Below are 19,568 nucleotides of genomic sequence, written 5' to 3'. Positions count from 1 at the left end.
AGAGAATAATTTTCTTCAGAACTGTGTTGATTGTCATAAAGAGCTTACAGAAGTATCCAGATATCTGTTAAGATGATTATCCCCAAATTAAAAAGTAATAATGGCCTTTACATCCCATTAAATGGCCCTGTGTTCTATTAAATATATCCAAATGAAGTTGTGGACTTTTCAAAAGCATGTAGTTAAAAAGAATCCCAAACCTCTAAATGAAATATTTATTAGTACTTACTTATTACAGTGATGTTTGAGATGTTTCCTGTAGCTGTCTTCTTGAAATAATACATCTGGATTACAGGTTGTGAGCCAATCAGCATCTTGCAGCATTGGCTGTGAACTCTGGGCTTTTACTTTCTTCCCTTTCCTCCCTCTGGGCACTGGTGCAGACAGACCTAGACAAAACCCCAATAGTTCTCACACAATCTGAACAGAAAAACTCTCACCCCAAACAACATTACAAACACACATTTAAAGCTAAGTATCACTGCTATATTCATTACTTTGTGGGCAACACAACCACCAAAAACTGAACAGCAACTTAATTCAGTACAGAAAATTGCAAGCAACAAAATCAACCAAAACTTTCATGCAAATTTAGGTGTGAAGATTTCAAAATTCAGAGTGCTAGCCAGAAAATGGTGTTATATAAATATTTCTTGTAAAAATTCTCATGAATCTAAATGGCCGTAAGGAAACAACCTTTCTGATTTATGGCAATTTAAAAGAGATTAACTCCAGCAATAGGTGCCAACGAAAAATTATGCTGGAATATTTGTTTAAAACTAATTTAAGGGAAAGAGCACTGCATTCTACAAAGTGTCTGAGGGAGACTTCCCCTTTAAGTACGGACCAAGTCAAAGCCCACCTTACTCATAAAATCTGACAAGATCCTACGACATGTCAGAATGGCTATAGTTTAAACCAAATACATAGCACGACTGAAGCAATTCTTCCCTATTTACTAGCATCATTATTTGATTGTGGTAGACATACCGGAATGATTAACCAAAGCTCGAGTTTGCCCATCTGCAGTTGGAGTGATCAGATCCCAGATGAAACTTTTGATATTTTCATCCCCTTTGTAATGATTAAGACAATACACCAGGATAGTCCGGCAGATGGTTTCCACATCTTGCTCTGTTAGCTGACGTTTATAGCGCCCATGTGAGAGGATGTCAGTCCATCGACCCCAGCTATAAGAAAAATATGTTCAATACAAAAGCCAGGGTACTGGTATTTTAATTTGTGACTTTCAATTGAACTCCTTGTATCAAGCAAGTTGGGACCTCCTGTGTTAGCACTAATGCATTTTGCATTTGTAGGTTACATCAGGGAATCCAAACTCCAGCACCAAAGAGTTAAGAATGTTTATTTTACTGAACAGGCAATAAGTTCACTGCTCGTAAAGCTGCAATTGAACTACACTCAATTAATAAAGTACATATGTTTAACTCTAAAGGTCCCAGTAAGCTACAAACAGGAAACTCAACCAATTCCTACAATCATGGGATTTGGGGAACCATTCCTATTTTGATCCAGAAACCTATTACTAGCAACTGTTGCACAATAATTTCTAAAATAAAGACAGTCGTTCTGAAGGCCACCATGTTAGAAGTCAAATACAGCTACCTGCTTGCAAAGAGATGAAATTCAAATTGGCACACTCAATGGGAAAAATGTCAAGTACCAAATATCTGAATTTAAATGGTGCCAAAATACCAGAATGTATGTTGAAAAAGTCTAGATTGACTGGTGATTTCAAAACCATTTTGTTTTTTACAAATACACTATTACTCTCTTCAACACTTAGAAAAGAGAGGTTAAAACTCATTAACTCAAGAATTCTTTACACTGAGAAACCAGAAACAAATATTCTGTCATCACAAAACCACTTATCTTACCAGTGAGCTCATAGCTATCTGTGAGACACTCAGATACTTTAAACTAAATAACACATACATAAGCAATTTATATATATAGCAACCAAAAAAAATCTAACTGGCATGTATAAGCATTATACAGTGTGATATTATGTGAATGTGTCCAAGAGAAGGATGAGTTATTTACTATATATAATTTATTTTCAGATCTTTAGTCACAATTAGTATATTTTATTTGCATATCTTACCCATAAACCAACAAGTTCTTCTCCACTCTGAAACATTCACTTCTTGCATAACCTTGAGATTTGTCCTGAGGCCTACGGGGCTTAGTGCTAGGCTTTTCTTCAGAATCGCTTTCCAGGTCTGAAAACTCCATCAGTTCATCCTCTTTGACTGCACTGTAGAGTCTGGTTTGCTTCCTTACTCTTGGAGTATCAATAACTAGGTTGTTCTAAAATGAAAGGGAAAAGGTATAAATTTGGGGGGAGGGGGAGGGGAGGGGGAATCTTCAATTTAATTGTACTACAAACAGTCATAAAACTCTTACCCTTCCATTTAGAGCATCAATATCCAGCTCAGCTTTCTTTGCCCACTTCTGCCAGAAATTAGGGTCATCCAAAGAAATGTCTGTCCTGTTTCCAGATGCAACGAAACTAGCCTAGTAGAAGTAAAAACACATGGATTGGTTTCTTAAATGCATGCTATGAAGAATACCTATTTTTCACTAGCAAATACAATACTTAGGACTTATGAAGAGGGAGTGTCAAGAAAGAAAAAAGGTAAGCCTGGAAGCTATCAGTACTGGAAATACAGATTCCCAACATTTGCAAGAAAAATACCTAACATAAGTACACTGAAAAATAAATTGACGCAGAAGACAGTTTAATATACTTCCGCCTATTCTGGTCACATTTTGTTCGTTTTCCTCTGAATGTCAATGCACACCTTTGCAAATGTTGAGCCTTTTCCTTCAGATTCAATGGTAATTGTGTGTGTTCGTCTTAAGAGAATCTGATCAATATCCTCTTCACAAAATTTAGACCCTTCATCTTCCTCATCCATCAGAGCACCATATGCCCCCTTTCGAAGAAGATCTTCTATTTCTTTTTTAGAAAGCTGTTGCACCTGTAACACATAAGAGGGGTTATGGTTTTGGGGTTTTTTTGACACCAGCCAGTGGTGTTCACCTGACAGCACAATCAGATGGATTTTCTCTTACTCGGCATTTTAAGAACTGAAGCTCTGCAATAATGTGGAAATGGTCAATTAAACATTCATGCTGAAATCACCTTTTAAAGAATACAAACAACAAAATTCTCAGGGTGAAGTTATGTGAGTGGTTTAAACGACTTAATAATTCATTGTCACTGAATCCCTTTAGCTCTGATGACTGCTAAACTCCTCCTGGGAGCAGATTTAACTTAGTAACCCGACAAAAAAGCTAAAGCAAAAAGAAGTCCCAAAGCAAAAAGGCTACACCAGCAAAAGCTAACTAGAAGAACTCCATAAAGTGCCAAGATCAACATAATGTAAAGGGTGGAATGATGAGAATGGATCAGGATTGAGGGGACATGACTCCACCTGCCCCCTTTTGGCAATAAGTGAGCCATTAGATAGGCTGAGCCAGTTCATGTAGCCAATGCCCTTAATTAACCTGACTTTAAAATATCAGCCACACTCCATCTGAAAACAACTGTTCTCCAGCTAAAACGCAAAGCAAAGCATAACACGCTCATAGCATTTGTTCATAATGCACCTTAAAAAATTAATCCTTACCCCATTTGTGGCATTTTCTCTTCCACTCATAGATTGCAGCACAGCTTTATCAAGGCCCAACTTCAAGCTGGCTTTGTCGAACATTTCCCTTTCATAAGAATTCCTTGTTATCAATCTGTAAATTTTCACTGATTTGCTCTGCCCTATTCTGTGACATCGTGCTTGAGCCTGAAAAAACAAAGACAGATATTCAGTTACAGGTTACAAATATAAGAAAAAAAAATTTAAATAATCAATACAGGGAACTTTAGAAGGGTTTTTTTTCAATACAAATAATATTGTTTATGCTTTCAAGAGAGGGACAACAGATAATTTGTCTTGTAGGTGAAGAAAATTTCACAGTAAAAAGGCAAAGAGAAATTTTCAATAAAATCATCTCTTGTAATATTACCTGGAGGTCATTTTGGGGGTTCCAGTCTGAATCAAAAATGATGCAGGTATCAGCAGCAGTAAGATTAATGCCCAAACCTCCTGCCCTTGTACACAGCAGGAAAACAAACCTATCAGAATCGGGTCTTGAAAACCTGTCAATAGCTGCCTGACGCAAGTTGCCTCTCACTCGACCATCAATTCGTTCGTATGGGTACCTGAAAAATAGATGCATTATAGAGATTGCTTTACTGCCATGGCATTGCTTCTTTAGAAGAATATGCAATTAAAAACAACAAAGACAAATATGCTACTATGGGGTCAGAAGAACTACAGCTAAGAGACTAACTAACTTAATCAGTAAAGACATACTACTTTGTCTCTTTCCTTAGTAAAGAACAGACTGACTCCAAGGAATTCAATAAAAATTTAGGCCTAAACTAAAAACTCTAGAGCCACCAAAACATTTAACTGAGAGTTAAACTGAGAACCTAACAGCTCTCCATATGGGGTAATTTTCTATTCACCCAAAAGAAAAATCTCAGTACTTGCAACCTCCAGGTTTGCTCCTTCCCTTATTCAGATCACTATACAAAATTCTGTTTTAATTTCTTCCCTTTCTACATGGATTCCTCACAGGTTAAATGTGGTGGTCACTGAGGAAGGCACAGTTTATTTACAATTGTATTATATTGTTGCTCTCACCGTCTTTGAATGAGGTAGTCTTCCAGTATGTCCAAGCAGCGCACCATCTGGGAAAAGATAAGCACCCTGTGGCCACCAGCCTTCAGTTTTGGCAGCAGCTTGTCAATCAGTACTAGCTTGCCAGCAGCCTGGATCATTGCCTGGAGCTGAAAATCTGGAGAGTCGGCATTGTGTGTTTCTTTAAACTCTTCCAAAATTTTCTCTTCAGCACCTGCAAAGATTGGACAGCAATACATGAACACTGCAAAGGGTTTTATTAATAAACAATGAGCTCGCCTTCAACACCCTATAGAAACTGCAGGAATGTTTTAAGCACTATGTAAATAAACATTTATAAAAAAAAATAAACATTTATAAAAAATATTAAGCTTAAATTTAAAGCAAACATATACACAAATACAGCATAAATAAAAAATAACACTGAAAATTCATTTTTCCCTCTCTTGAACAATGCTAAACTCTTTCTTAAATAAATTCATAGAACTATTTATTGATGCACACAATTCAATAAAAAAAAAAAGAAAAAAGATGAAAAAATTAAACATATTTCAACTGATAAAATTGAGTTTTTGTCCTTTTAAAAATGCAACATGAAAGAAAAAAATGTCTTGTTTCTACAAGAAAATACAAGGGATACAAATAACATTTAATGTCTGTGCCTCTGAAATCAGCCTTAAACATCCACATGACCTGAAACCTGCTCCTTTCATTATTAATTATAAAACCAAAATCCAAGTAATTAAAAACCAAATAATTTCATAGCAAGCAGCTATGAAATTATTTCACCTTCTATTTAGTTTTTCCTCACTGAATGTATTTTTTTTTGTTCAGTTTGATGAAGCTATCCAATGTATTTATTTTTTCCAGCATTAGTCAAAAGTTCTTTCTGGTCACTCGCTTTGCCTATGAATGATATGCACAGCAGCAACTATTTCCTTGTTCTGCTCACTATCAGGAGACTACAGACCAAGTTCAAGTCTTCTCTTCAACCTCTCCTATGCTTTTACTCCATTTTTTATTTCACTTCTACAAACAGTGGACAATTCCAAGAACTATCAGATTGCTATTCTTGGCACATAAAGGGTTAGGAATCTTTGTTTTAAGCTTATTTCACCTCCAAATAAACCCTTTTTTGGAGCCATCTTTTTTTGCCTCTGCTTTGTTTTTTTTTTTTAAACAAAATGTAGTTTCTAAAATATTTCTGGTTTGTCTAATATTCAGCTTCCATACTGCTTTTGAATAGCACACAGAAAGATGGAAGGGTTGGGGGAGGGGGAAGAACAGCTTACTGCCAGGCTTCTGCTGAGCATCTCTCTCTCAAATCCCAGCTCTAAGTAGATGCCTGTAAACAAACACGGAAACGCACCCTCCCTGTGTGATCGCTGGTTCAGTGCCTGCTGTAATGTGGTGCCTGAACCAGATTTCACCCAGAGCAGGCTGCCTGACAGCTTCGTGCTGCTCCATGCACTCCCACTACTCGCTTTTACAGAACCTGATGGACTCAAGATGTGATCACATTTCAAGGTAGTTTTATGTCCCTGGATTCTCCTGATCTGGATTCCCTGCTCCAAGCACTACTCATCCTAATGGTTTGCAGATAAGAAAAGTAAGCCTGGATGAAATTAGTGTAAGCAGACACTCAAAGTTCCTTTCAATCGTATCATCTCCCATCTTTGCAAAAAAAGGTAGAATTTTGGGCACTAAATCTGCAATTCTGTACTGAACTTTGGCAATTTCAGGATACAGCAGGCTGTCAAGCAGTTCGTATACAGTAATTTCAGTAATCTTTCCAAGTTACATCCATTATTTCTTACTCAACTGTGATATCCAAATTTAAGTTTCACTACTATGAAGCAAACCAATACGCAAGAACAGCATCTGCAAAAGCAAACCACGCTGCAACAAACCCACAATCTGGTCTAATGAATGGTGAATTTGTAGTATCAGAGAGTGGCCTTAGCGGGACCCAAATCCACTACAGATAACTCCAAAAATCTGCTCTTTCAATAACTCTGTCCTAGCTAAATCCTGTAAAAGACCCTCCTGGTTTTTTAATTCCTGTTTCAATTGCAATTACAACACGTACATTGAGCAGCTTGTTACCCAGAAATTTCTTGATGCAGTAACTTGCAGGTCTGTAAAACTACTTGCTATTCTAGCTGATTTTTAGCAGGGGATGAAAGGAAGGTATTTGAATGTGTGTTTGATCAACCAGGGAAACCCCCACTTCTACTCTTCGTTAAGAGAGGCTTCCAGGGCTCAAGGGGGCATAACAAAAAGAGTGAGGAGCCTTTCTGGTGTTCAGCATTAGGCTGTGTAAGTATAGAGGCATTCCCCACTGCTGGTTCTCAGAGACAGAGAGAGGAATGATGTATAAATACTTGAGAAGGGTTGCTATGGAGAAAACAAGGAGTCCAGCCCTAAGAAAAATGACAGACAGTGCTTTACCCAAGTTGGCTGGAGAATACCCAACATACAGCAACTACCTCTAGAAGTCTCCTCCCAGTCTCAGCAGACCACAGAATACATCTATCAATCAAGAAAGCAAGCCCCACTTTGCATTCAAGTCCTACCATACTATTTTCATCATATAGCCTTAACTGAAGGTTATATAGAAGACTTGCTTGCAACTCTTACACAAAACAAAACATGTTCAAATGTTCAAATACATGTGCACTACTGCTGGGTCACAAACCCCACACACTTGGAAGAAAATGAGAAGGATTCAAAAACACTTTTATAAAAGCAGTTAAGCCTAGAGAACAGAACTTGCTACTGCAACAAATCATTTATCATGAGAATAGTATGCAAGGATAAGTACTAGCACTGCAAAAACTCTTAGCAGAAATAAAATAAACTTGTGCCATTACACTAGCTAAAAAGCTGTTAAATATCAATCAACAAAACAGAACCTTGTGCTCAGGCGACTACAGGATGTAGGAGTATTTTCTGTCCTAGAACTATAAAGGATGTATTTGTTTAGTTCCATCTCCACATCAGGATTTCTTTTTCCCCTCCAATCTGAAGGTTCAACTCACCTGCCACATTGCTGAATGATACCAAGCAAGTCCAAAGGTTCAAAAAGTCACAAAAATGTTATAAAGGCAAATGCATTCAAGAGACAAACCCACCTCCCTTTATTAAGATACAGTCATCAAAAAATATTTGAAGTTTTCTAAATAAACACCTGAACTTTAGAAGTCTCTAAATTATATTAAATGATACAAGACTTCTGAGGAAAAAAAAAATCCCTGCTGTAGGCAACACTACAAACACTACTTATAAACTCTATTTGACAAAACAAAGTAGCAGAAAAATATTCAGGTTTTTTTCTTTTAACAAACATGAAATAAGGAAAATTAATATCAAGGTTAAAAACAGCTGAAAGCCAAGAAGCATCAATTCAGATGCTCATAACCTGAACATCCTAACTATTCTGATAAACTCATTTATATAATGGATTAACTTAAGCCCAAGAATCAAGTAAAAAACCCAACAAACCCTGCACCAGAACCACAAAACTACTTCACTATATGTCATATGAGTTTAGAAACTGAACAGGCACCAGCATGGATGAGTTGAAGTACTTTGGAGTAAGCCTATGTCATGTCTTTGGTATAATTACTTGTGCATGAAATATAATTAGATGTAATTTTGCAGATCAGTTTAAGCATTTTTCCCTCCATTTAAACAAAAAATGTCAAGGAGAAGAACTTAACTACTGCAATATGGAAGTTATACAATAAAAAACCTGAAATGGTTTTTTATTGTATAACATATGGCTCTTGAACAAAACAGTCTTTCATCATGAAGCCTATAACCAGCATAAACCAACCATAAATCATATTTAGTAAGAAACAGGAGCTGGGAAACAAGAAAGTAGTAGAACGCAACCCTTTATGGAGGCTTGTGTTACATCCTCAAAGGGAAGAACTGACCAACACATACAAGTTTAGCATACTTCAGACAGCTATAGCTGGCTGGTTCATCATAGAGTTGGTCACTGGAACAGCCTCCCCAGGGAAGTGGTCATGGCACCACGAGTCAAGAGTTTAAAGACCATCTGGTCCTTAAGTCATATGATTTAGTTTTAGGTAGTTCTGTGAGGAGCAGGGAGTTGGACTCAGTAATCCCTGTGTGTCCCTTTCAACTTAAGATATTTTATGATTCTATACTACTTGCCAAAGATAATCCTGATGTAAAACCAATACCATCACACTGAAAAACAGTCATTAAAGTCTAATATGACATTCATCCTAATTTTTCTCTTACTAGTCAAATTAAGAAAATCAACTGACAACATGTGCTATAAAAGCAGGCTCGATCATGATTTCTTACCCTGCAACCTTTTATTCAGAAATTTTAAGTTACTACCTTATGATGTTCTACAGCAAGAAAGTAAATAGCAGCTAACTATAACCGAAGAAAAAATTGCCATATTTATGCCAGCATCCAACAACCTGCATGACAACTGAAGTCTTTGTTTGTCACAAATAATAGAAAGGAAAACTTTATAATACCAATATTAACTCAGTCAGGACTAAATTTGCCAGGAAGCCTTGGGAAAAAGCAGCACAGATGCCTGCAAAAGCAGTGCTGTCCTAGCTAGCAGATATCCATACCTATGACAACCTAAAAGGTTATCTCACTTTTCTATTTAAAATAAATGAATAAACATAAAGACACACTAAAATGGAATTTATACGTAGTGAACATCTTTACAACCACTTCTCAAAAGAGGAGAAAAGTAGGCAGCCTACCATTAATAAGGTATGGATGATTGCAGCATTTTCTTAGTTCCATCATAGTGTTTAAAAGATTAGGTACATTTGCCTGACCTCCACCCTTGGAAAGAAATGTGAAATTCTTTTCAAGAATAGCACGGTAGTATTTCTTCTGAATATTTGTCAGCTCAACTTCAATGATGGTTTCCTCTTTTGGGGCCAGGTTCTTTTCTACATCCTCCTTGAGACGTCTCAGCATCATTGGCTTCAAAATAGCTTGCAGTTTTTGCACCTGGAAAACAGATGTTTAATGAACTAGCTGAATTGAAACTGCTAAGAATCAAATACTCATTTTTCAATTCCCTTAATTCTAAAAATCTTTGTTTTCTACCTCAGATGCCAAGTAGAGGGCATTCATAAAAAATCTTTCCTCAGTGACTCAGCAGCAGGTTCTCCTTGTTAACTCAGTGACATGCACACTTCTAAAGTCTATTTTTGGTGTGTAGACCTTCTGTTTAGTGATGTCTGTTATTAAATAGACCTGACTGAGATCTATTCTTCTAGACAAGGACTGTACAACACACAAATCATGCAGAGCTAACCCTTTGTTAAATAAGCAACTCTGACACTTTAAGATAACTTTTGCAGTTCACTTCTAATTACTAAGCAGTATTTATTGCTACTTTCCCACTTTAGGTATCTGCTTCTAATTATTTTCTTATTTCCCTAGTTTTGACATCCACTGAATTAGAAAACTGTTTAGGACTGGTCTAAAAATGAAAACATTGTATTTCTGTTAATTTTAATGACACTGAAAATTTTTAGTGTCTCTAGGTTTTGTGGCATATTCTTTAAGATATCCTAAAGGGTGGGAGGGGCAAAGAAGAAAATGTCAGTTTTCTTTAAAAAATGGCTAAGTTTTTAAAAGTTTTTGTGAAGTCCCTTACATGAAAAGTTCAAACATACTCCATATTAAAAAAAACCAAAACACCTGGCATTTAGGTTGTGTCTCAAAGTACAAACCATCTCAGTGCTGAAGAGCTAATAATTCACCCTGAAATTGGTCATCATCTCCTGATGCAGAGCCACACAGCAGAAACAAGAACAAAAGACACTTTCTCCTGAATTTACATCATTCCATTCCCTTAGTAATGAAGCAACTTCAGAACACAAGCGGTAATTAGCACAGAGGGATGAACAGTTGAGAAAATATATGGAATAGGATTGCAAGGAATGGAGGAGAAACCCCAAGTCATTAACATATAACCTGTCCCACTTCTTGAAAGACAAACCCAATTCCAAAACATCTGAGTGTCAACAGATAAGGAAGTTTTTCTGAACTTGTTGGACCAAGCAATCAAGGCTCTAATTCTGATCATGTCCAATGGCATTATTTTAGTAACAGTTCCATGTGTGGCTTCAAAAGCTACAGTCTTTTTGAACTGGCCAGACAAAAGCTGCATTGACAGTTAGTATATATTAGCTCCAGCTCAAACACTGCACTAACAGGACTACATGGCTTCTGCATCAGAGCTGGCTCACTTTCAGTCAGGTCAGTGTCCATTCTGACTGACATGCAATAGCCTGCACAACCTATGGAAACACATCCCATGATTTTGCCAGGAGGCCAGGGGCTAGAGGAAGAGCTATTTCATAATTTAATCTATTATGTATGAAAGAGTTGTTCTCAAAGAAAGTCAACAAATTCAAGCAGTCAAAAGTTAAGAGATATCAAAAATTGACTTTTCAGACAAAGACAACAAAGTTGCATATAAAAAAGCATGCAGTTATTATCACAGGATGCAAAGGGCCAAATTAAGATGCCATGCTTCAGTTAACTCCTAATATTAAGGTGGTTTGGCCTTTTAACACATTTTGATACATAGAAACATTTTACATTTTAGATATAAAACATGTTGCACCTAGGATCTTTCATTTTGTATTGATTTATGCATTTCTGCTATTGGACAGACTGATAAATCTGTTTCTGAGTAAAAAAAAGACCTCCCTCCATTTGGTTACCTCTTTCTAAAGTGGGTTTCGAGTATGTTCCTGTTTGCACTTAAATAACTGAGAAAATTCTCAGATGTCAATTCCACAGAAGTTCCAGGGACAGTCCCTTCACTCGGATGCTTAAGGAAGAATGTCAACTGACAAGTTAATTCTCTTAGAAGTATTTGCATCCAGAAACCATTACAAGACACCCCACCTCTATTTTTAAGCACTGCATTTTAACAAAGGGAATTTTTTCCTGTTTCTGCATGACCAATGGACAAAGGACTAAAAATAAAAAAACAGAACAGTGATAGGGTAAAATTACTTTTGGCCAAAAGCAAAAAACCATCAGCTGAATGAAAATAAACAAACAAAAGAAGAGATAAACCCACTATGGCCTTCCAGGAAGTAAATAGGTATCAGTTGAAAAAACAAGTAATGAAGTTCAGTAAGATACAATAAAATGGATAAATTCACAATATCTAAATAGAAAAATAAGTTTCTAAGCAAGGTAAGTTTACCTGCTCTTCAGTTTTAAGATCCCCAAATTCTTGCATGAATGTGGTTTCTGATGGAAAGCGACCTGGTTCCAAGAAGTGAAGCAAACTAAACAGCTCTTCTACTGTATTTTGCAAAGGGGTTCCAGTAAGCAGCACTTTATGCTCCTGAAAGGTTAAGAAATAATTCCCTAGGAATCCATCACTATAATTTTCAGTAGAAAAATACACAGAATTTTTTCCCCTTGTCACTATGTCTGTCTTACCTTTGCTTCCTCTCCCCTCCCCCAGCTACTTACATAAAACTCTTGTCAAGACATTTCTAACTGGTACTCTGGTGTTCCTTCAGTGATAGCCCAGAAAAACACTTCACTACTTAAGCAGCTTCAAAAGTCCTCCAAGATACAAGAAGAAGTTTTACTGGTCCACCATGTCCCATCCCTTTCACAAGTACAATGAACTTTAAATGGTAAAATAACAGTTGAACTTATCCCACCATTTGCAGTAAAAATACACTCATTTACCACACCTCCAATTGACCTCAGTGCACTGACCACCTCAGGGCAGGAGATCAACACAGGATCTAACAGGAAATCTGAAGGAGAGTTCTGCTGTCCTACTACATGCTACAGAGCATGAGAGTGGCAGAGACAAAAGTTGCATATTGTTTTAGAGAAGGAGCCCAGACAGGTTCAGCAACTAGCTCAGAGCCAAACATAAATTTAGCAGTGTAACAAGAACTTACGAGAGAAGTCCCATGTCTCTATCTATAGTCTATAAGACTATAAGCTCAGCTCTCTTCTAATAGCAACCAAAAGAAAAACAAATGGTACACAGTATTTTTACAAACCAAATTATGGGTATTAGCTTAGCATGACTGCATTACTCTCATGTTTTTAAATATTCTGCCCAAAAATAAGTAATTATTGTGTCTTTTAAATGGTAAATACCTGTACATTATCTTATTTTTCTCTATGAGTTTCATACACCTATTTTGTACACATACCATAATACTTGTTTATGTGACCATCAGAAACCAACTCACTTGCCGTTCCATAGTCAATGTGAAAGAACATCCTTATGGCCACACAACAGATTAACATTAGGGCTGATATTAATGCAGAGCAGTTTAACTCTCATGGACAAATTTGGCCCCCTGACCACATTATACTTTTAAATAAATGTCTATCCTAAGAAGTGACTATGGATTAAGCCACATGAAGGGAGAGAAAGGAAAGAATAAATTTATCTTTATTCTCTTAGGAGAAGCCACATAATTCTATATCTAAATCAATGAAAAAAAACTTATTAAATATCAGCAGTCCAAAACTGAAGGTATGTATATACTTCAAGGTATCTTACAAACTTTCTCATCTGCCTTCCCTCATTTTTCTTAACACTTGATGATTTACTTGGGAAAAAAATATTTTCTTTTATTTTTTGATTAAACCGTAAATCAGAAATAATAAAAATACAGAAGACTCAAAGATAAGAGATGTTCACACTGACCAGGTCCATCATCTTGAGTCCTTCCAAAAGCTTACAGTTCCTGTTTTTCAGCCTGTGGGCCTCATCAATGACCACGCAACGCCATGGAATGTTACGCAGCTCCGGGCAGTCAGTCAAGATCATTTCAAATGTTGTGATAATGGCATGGAACTTGTAGGACCCCTTTATCACACGACCCTAAAAAGAATAGCAAATGTTGAAGTAAACTCCCTGGCAAAGAAAGGAAGCAATTTTTTTCATCTTCAAATTTTATTGTTTAAACATACAAAACAGTACAATGGACAAGACATTTAAAGCAAATTAAGTCATTATTGCTGACTAAATGGGAGAATACAATTCTGTAAGTTTGCTACTGGCTTCATGATAGCTGTTTTTAATCCGGTAAACAGGCCCACAGAATCACTGCACATTGATTACAAAGAAGTTATGCAAGTATTTCAGTTGTAATTTATATGGATTACACTAATGCCTTGAGGCATTAATGTATTGCTGCAATATTGAAATAAGGTTTTCAGACTTTGTCAAGACAATTCTCTTTTTACTTCTGAATTGAAGGTACATGATGGTCCTCCCAAACAATCCAAATACAGCAAAAGTGCATTAAGGCTTCCTTTTTATGACTATTTGAATATTGTGCTCACTGTTATTAGTTTGGGTTTTTTTCCTGGTAGACACTAGGGATTCAAAACACCTACAATTCATAGAATGGCTTGGATTGGAAGGGACCTTGAAGACCATCTAGTTCCAACATCCCTGCCATGAGCAGGGGCACCTCCCACTAGACCAGGTTGCTCAAAGCTCTGTTCCATCTGGCCTTGAACACTTCCAGGGATGGAGAATCTACAACAACTCTAGTGAACAGCTTTGACAGAAGCAAGTATATGAACTTTTAAATGGAGAATGTGTATCTCTGCATAAAATTTCATATTTTTGTAAGTCTGTGTTAAGCAAAGTTCTATAGGACAAATACCTTGATGTCTGGCACCATATTCACAGGTTCATTAGTTCAGTCTTATTTTCAGCACTTATATAAAGACTTAACAAACTTTATTCAGGACCATGAAATGAGCATCTTTTTGACATTATGCTATGCTTCTTCCCAATGCTGTTCAAAGAAAAATGTAATTTGGTACCTCCAATGTCACTGGGTCTGTGCAGAAAAACTGTCTCTCTAAGGATGGTCACTACACAAGTTCAAAGCCATTCCACATTTTCAAAGGACTCTGGCATGGGTTGTATATTGAATACATTTCAAAAGAAACATGTATTTTACAGTAAGGTGACCATTACTTCCTTTAGACCTGTGCAAGACTGAATCCTTTTATAAGTGACCTGCATATAATCCTCTCCAAACCGTGGGGATCAGAACTGGCTACTGACTCAATGAAATGATTGAAAACCTGATATCCTGAACTCAGCATTAAATCTGCCTACTCACATCAAGAACATTTCAGAAAGAGTAATGACCTGCTCAACAATGCTTTCCCGTGGCATAGTCCAGAAATATTTATCTTGTTAGGGGCAAAAAACTGTTACTTAACAAACAGCAGATAAAGATACATTAAGTGGGCAACTTTGAAAGCCAGCAAACTGAAATTCTGTAACCTTTTCATGAGCCAAGTAAATTTCCATCACAAACCAAGTCAACTCTTTCCCAAGACTCTGTCATTAGCTGTATTTGGCATATATAGTTTTTGTAATTTTAAAGCAGAACTTCTCAGAAGTGGGACAACATGGAAAAATACACAGTTTATTTGATATTCCAACCAGGGAAAGGCCCCTAGGAAGACCTTTCAGTTACATTGTTCAAGAACACCAGAACAGGCTTCTCTATGTGAACCTCACAAGCAGAATGTCTCTGAAAACACCATGTCCTTACTGTTGAAGTCACACCACTGCAGAAACTTATTTTGTTATTGACTACTCTCTAGCATTTTACAACAACTTGACTTTGGTAACTGGTGTTGACTCTGAAAAATCACACTACTGCAGATAGGGTAGGTGCTTCTTATGCATGTTGTCTCTTGTTATTGCCCTTCAAAAGCCACTCAGACTTTCTCAATATTCAATTATCTTTTTGAGGAACAGCTCAGGTTGAGAGGCCCCTTTTCATATTAAGCCCTAAAAAGCCAAAGATACCTGATGTCTGGGTTTATGTGTTTGGCAAGGGAACTAGAAATGATGCTGCTAAAATTATGTCTTCTTTCTCTCCCTTTTTGTCTCCCATCATATGCCCAGTAATGGTACTTTGGAGAATGCCAGAGTGAACACTACTCTTATTTTCAGAACATTTCCCTGTAATTCGGTTTCTACCATGCGTTCCACAAAAAGCTGACAGTCAGACAAAGAATTGAACACAGAAGGTGATTTTGTGACATATTTAAGCTAGCTGCCACCAAAAGGATGAGTTTTCCATTTCTCTTTTATCCCTAAATGTAGTAATTGTCTGATCTCCTCTTAAGCCAGTTCAGGGAGCAAAGCCAGCAGAAAATTATTCATTTTTTCTGGACCATGAGTGCTTTGTCATTACTCGCTTTGGAGTCAAATGACTACCACGCTCATTGCATGAAGTGAGTTAAGCATATGGCAACGGGGGAACAAAACTTTCTGCTGCATCTTGCTGTAGATGCTTTTAGTTGCCTTTAGATCAATGAAACAAAACTGCCAAAATAACACTAAGAATCTGCACAGCAAGTGGGATTTCTCAGATGACATTCCTTCAGGTTTCATACTAAGTAACTGCTGTATCCTAAGGGGAAGAACATGCTGAGAACAAGCACCACTCGAATAGAAACAAATATGAATTTTAACACAGGAAGCAATTCAGCAGACAGTATTTGTATAAACCTAAATTTTTTAATTATATAAAATATCAATCTCTGCTAAGAAATTATTTTAAAACCAGAAAAACTGATTGCAACCACACTTCATTTGTGTATTATACATCTAGGTAAGAAACTAAATGTGATAATTATCATAAAAAATATTAGAGATTAATAGAATGGCCTGGATTGGGACCTTAAAGATGATCTAATTCCAACCCTCCTGCTGTGGACTGGGACATACAGAACTTCTCTGGGCCACTAGATCTCAACGGAGCAACTGTTATTCAAATAGATCTTCAACAAAACACATATGATTTTAATTTGAAAGTTTCTTTGATAAATTGCTGAGAAAACACTTATTTTCTAGACCAAACAGCTGTAACTTCTAACTAATATAAATTACTACGTGTTTCTCTGCTCTAAGTATGTAGTTCTATTCCTGTTTGCCATAATGGCACGTCAAGTTGTGCCACAGTTATCACCTTCAAAAGAGTTTTTAATCATTTTTTTACCTATAAAAACATATTTTCTATCTTGCAATCACTCTCATAGCTTTGCTCTAAGACTCTGGTTTTTCAACACTCTTTGAGGATATGAAGTGAGAACTAAGCAGAACTGGAGTACCCATCACATCACTGACAAAGAGAAGAATGCTGTAACTTCTCTCATCTTTATATTAAAGATTTGTTTCCTCCTACACACTTGCACTCCACTAGCCCTTTCAACCACTGTGTCATAGTATGAACTCATGTTTAATTGGTAATGTGCCATGACACAAAAAGGATCTGCTTTTGTCTTGCAGCCTTCCCAGAGCTGAGCTCTCCCTACGGTAAGAATCATCTTCATTCCTTGTCCACAGACAGCCTTAAATTTAGCTATTCTGAATATTGCTAGATTGGATCCAATTTATTAAGTAATACAGCTTTCTTTGTATCCATGAACTGTCTTAATCATTTACCACTCTCCACATCTCTGTGTCATTTGAAAACTTCCCCAGTAATGATTTTATGTTTTCTTTCAGATCATTGCTAAGCTATATAGCTCATGGATGTGAACCAATCCCTGAAGAACTATGCTGGAAATGCAAATCATTTCTCATTAACAATTACATTAAGGAGTATCAGCTAGCCAGTTTTAAATCCACTTAATGTGTGCCATATTGATTTTATATCCTTCTAGTTTATTAATCAAAATGTTCAGTGGTGTAAAATGAAACACTTTAAAGAAAATCTAAATGTATGAATTCACCACTATCAATTTTTAAAGTTCAGTTGAAAATAGTACTCCACAGGTTGAACCTCCACTCTTTTTCTCTCTTACATGAGGAAGATTTTATTGTTTTGCAGTAACATTCAATGTATGCACATTTTATTTTCCCCCAGTTCTGTTTACTCTGGGAAAAGCCAGGAGTAGGGATCTGTTGCTCTTCTTAGCTTCTGTTTTCCAAATAATTTTCTGTTTCTATGCCTAGTCTTTTCTGTTTTTCTTCATTACAACTATTCAACCTAAGCACAGTAACACAGATTCAAAATATATCTGACTTACAAAATTTGATAAAGAAGCATTGACAAGTTTAATTTCTGCAAGCAGGTCTTTCCTGGAATGGTAGGCAAAGATTGATTTTTAAGCTTAGTTCCACTTACAGGAGTTTCTCCATTAAGAATCTCTTCTGCCAGCTCTCCTCAGAAATGCAAAATAACAAAAACCTTGCATGAAAGAATGAAACTCTAAAACAAAAATTGCACCATCTCTTGGTGCCCCTTTATTTCCAGAGATATACTGGCCACTATTAAAAAGCATTCTTAATACATGCATCTGTATTTCTAACTGAAATCTAATATAACAGTACTGAAAAACTAATTGATGCTTAAATTAATAAACAACTGTAAAGCATATACCAAAAAAAAGAGAAAAAGAAAAGTCATGGAAAGCTTTTACCTGTGGATCTTTGAAATACATTTCATACAACTGAATGGTCCGCCGACTCGCTTGACTCCCATGATACACAACCACATTCAACTCTGTCCAGGTGCGGAACTCCCTTTCCCAGTTGGGAATTGTGGACAATGGTGCAATAACCAAGAAAGGACCATGGATTCCTTTCAAATATATCTCATAGAGAAACGTAATGGACTGGATAGTCTTTCCCAACCCCATTTCATCTGCTAAAATGCAGTTTCGTCTGAAAGCAATAATAAAAACAGTCTGAATGATTTATTCCCAACTTAAAACACAGAACATCAGTAAGGCGATAACAGGAATAAACCAGATATTTCTAGAATGAAAAGGCATCTTAACATTTTTGCATTTTAAGTAAATGTTATGACTTGTGATGCAGTCAGCATGGATATATCTCTTCCATATATCTCTCAATTTCACAAGGGGGAGGAAGGGGCAGCAGGGGCATGCATGAACCCAAAGCACTTGCCACAGAAATCTGTCAGAAATATTCACGTTCTACCCCAAATTAGTTTGTATACAACTCCTGCTGCAAAAAATCTGCCATGTAAATGATTCTAAAATCTCACTTTAGTAGGTTACTTTCAAAGGTTGCTATTCCAAGTAAGCTATAAAAGCTTTTCCAAAGCAGGATTTAGTAGTAAGCAATGTTTTACATACGTGTTGTACCAATTGAAAAGAAGCCAGTTTACTCCCTCCAACTGGTATTCCCTGAGTTTGTTATTGTTTTTATACTCCCTGGAACTCTCCGATTTCTTCCAGTCATCGGCAGGAGGTCGCTCCTGTTTCAAATACAGCAAATCCCATTAGTGGTTTCTAAAAGACCACATTACTTTACTATTTTCAAATAAAATCCTCTATATAGAGCCAATTCTTACCACACGCTCCATTTCTGGCTCCCTAGACATCAGTTTCTCAAATTCTTCGATCTTGGCTTGGTCGATGTCTTGCTTGAGCTCCCAAGTGCTGTCCTCATAAGGAAGCGAACACCACTTCACCAGATAATGTGTTACAGGCTTTGTTAAGACAAAAATTACATTACATCACAATACTGAAAGAAAAAAAGTGTAACCATTTTTACAGGAGATCTGCAGGCTAGATAAAGTTCAAAAAGCTTGATCAGACCTGAATGTCTGACTCAGCCAAAAGGATAAACAGCAGGCTGACACCTTGACGACCTAGTGAAGTAAGATGAGAACCTGGAGAATGCAGGCTCACCACCAAAATGAGCATAACACAACATTTGAAAACAGTAAGGTTAGACTAAAATTTAGAAGCAAAACAATATTAATTTTTCAACCCTTAAAATTTCTATGCTTTACTACATAT

At 36.7% G+C, this 19,568-nt stretch overlaps 1 protein-coding gene across 7 annotated transcripts in view; it reads right to left on the bottom strand.

The window, feature by feature from the left end:
- CHD7 (chromodomain helicase DNA binding protein 7) overlaps positions 1 to 19,568 on the bottom strand; it is a 144,707-nt gene that overhangs the window by 15,591 nt on the left and 109,548 nt on the right. For all 7 annotated transcript variants that reach the window (XM_082289322.1, XM_082289319.1, XM_082289320.1 and 4 more), the window contains 14 exons: positions 19,118 to 19,255; positions 18,900 to 19,021; positions 18,219 to 18,462; positions 13,456 to 13,632; positions 11,971 to 12,114; positions 9,491 to 9,746; positions 4,731 to 4,941; positions 4,048 to 4,243; positions 3,657 to 3,824; positions 2,826 to 3,005; positions 2,428 to 2,538; positions 2,126 to 2,331; positions 991 to 1,190; positions 230 to 389 (listed from right to left, as the gene is read on the bottom strand). In XM_082289322.1, coding sequence (XP_082145448.1) covers positions 230 to 389; positions 991 to 1,190; positions 2,126 to 2,331; positions 2,428 to 2,538; positions 2,826 to 3,005; positions 3,657 to 3,824; positions 4,048 to 4,243; positions 4,731 to 4,941; positions 9,491 to 9,746; positions 11,971 to 12,114; positions 13,456 to 13,632; positions 18,219 to 18,462; positions 18,900 to 19,021; positions 19,118 to 19,255 — 2,513 coding nt within the window. The remainder of the gene's footprint in view (positions 1 to 229; positions 390 to 990; positions 1,191 to 2,125; positions 2,332 to 2,427; positions 2,539 to 2,825; positions 3,006 to 3,656; positions 3,825 to 4,047; positions 4,244 to 4,730; positions 4,942 to 9,490; positions 9,747 to 11,970; positions 12,115 to 13,455; positions 13,633 to 18,218; positions 18,463 to 18,899; positions 19,022 to 19,117; positions 19,256 to 19,568) is intronic.

The sequence above is a fragment of the Coloeus monedula genome (assembly GCF_965178545.1).
Source record: "Coloeus monedula genome assembly, chromosome: 1".
In the NCBI taxonomy this organism is placed as follows: domain Eukaryota; kingdom Metazoa; phylum Chordata; class Aves; order Passeriformes; family Corvidae; genus Coloeus; species Coloeus monedula.
The sequence above is the reverse complement of the archived record's forward strand: the minus strand, read 5'-3'. Positions and strand labels throughout refer to the sequence as shown.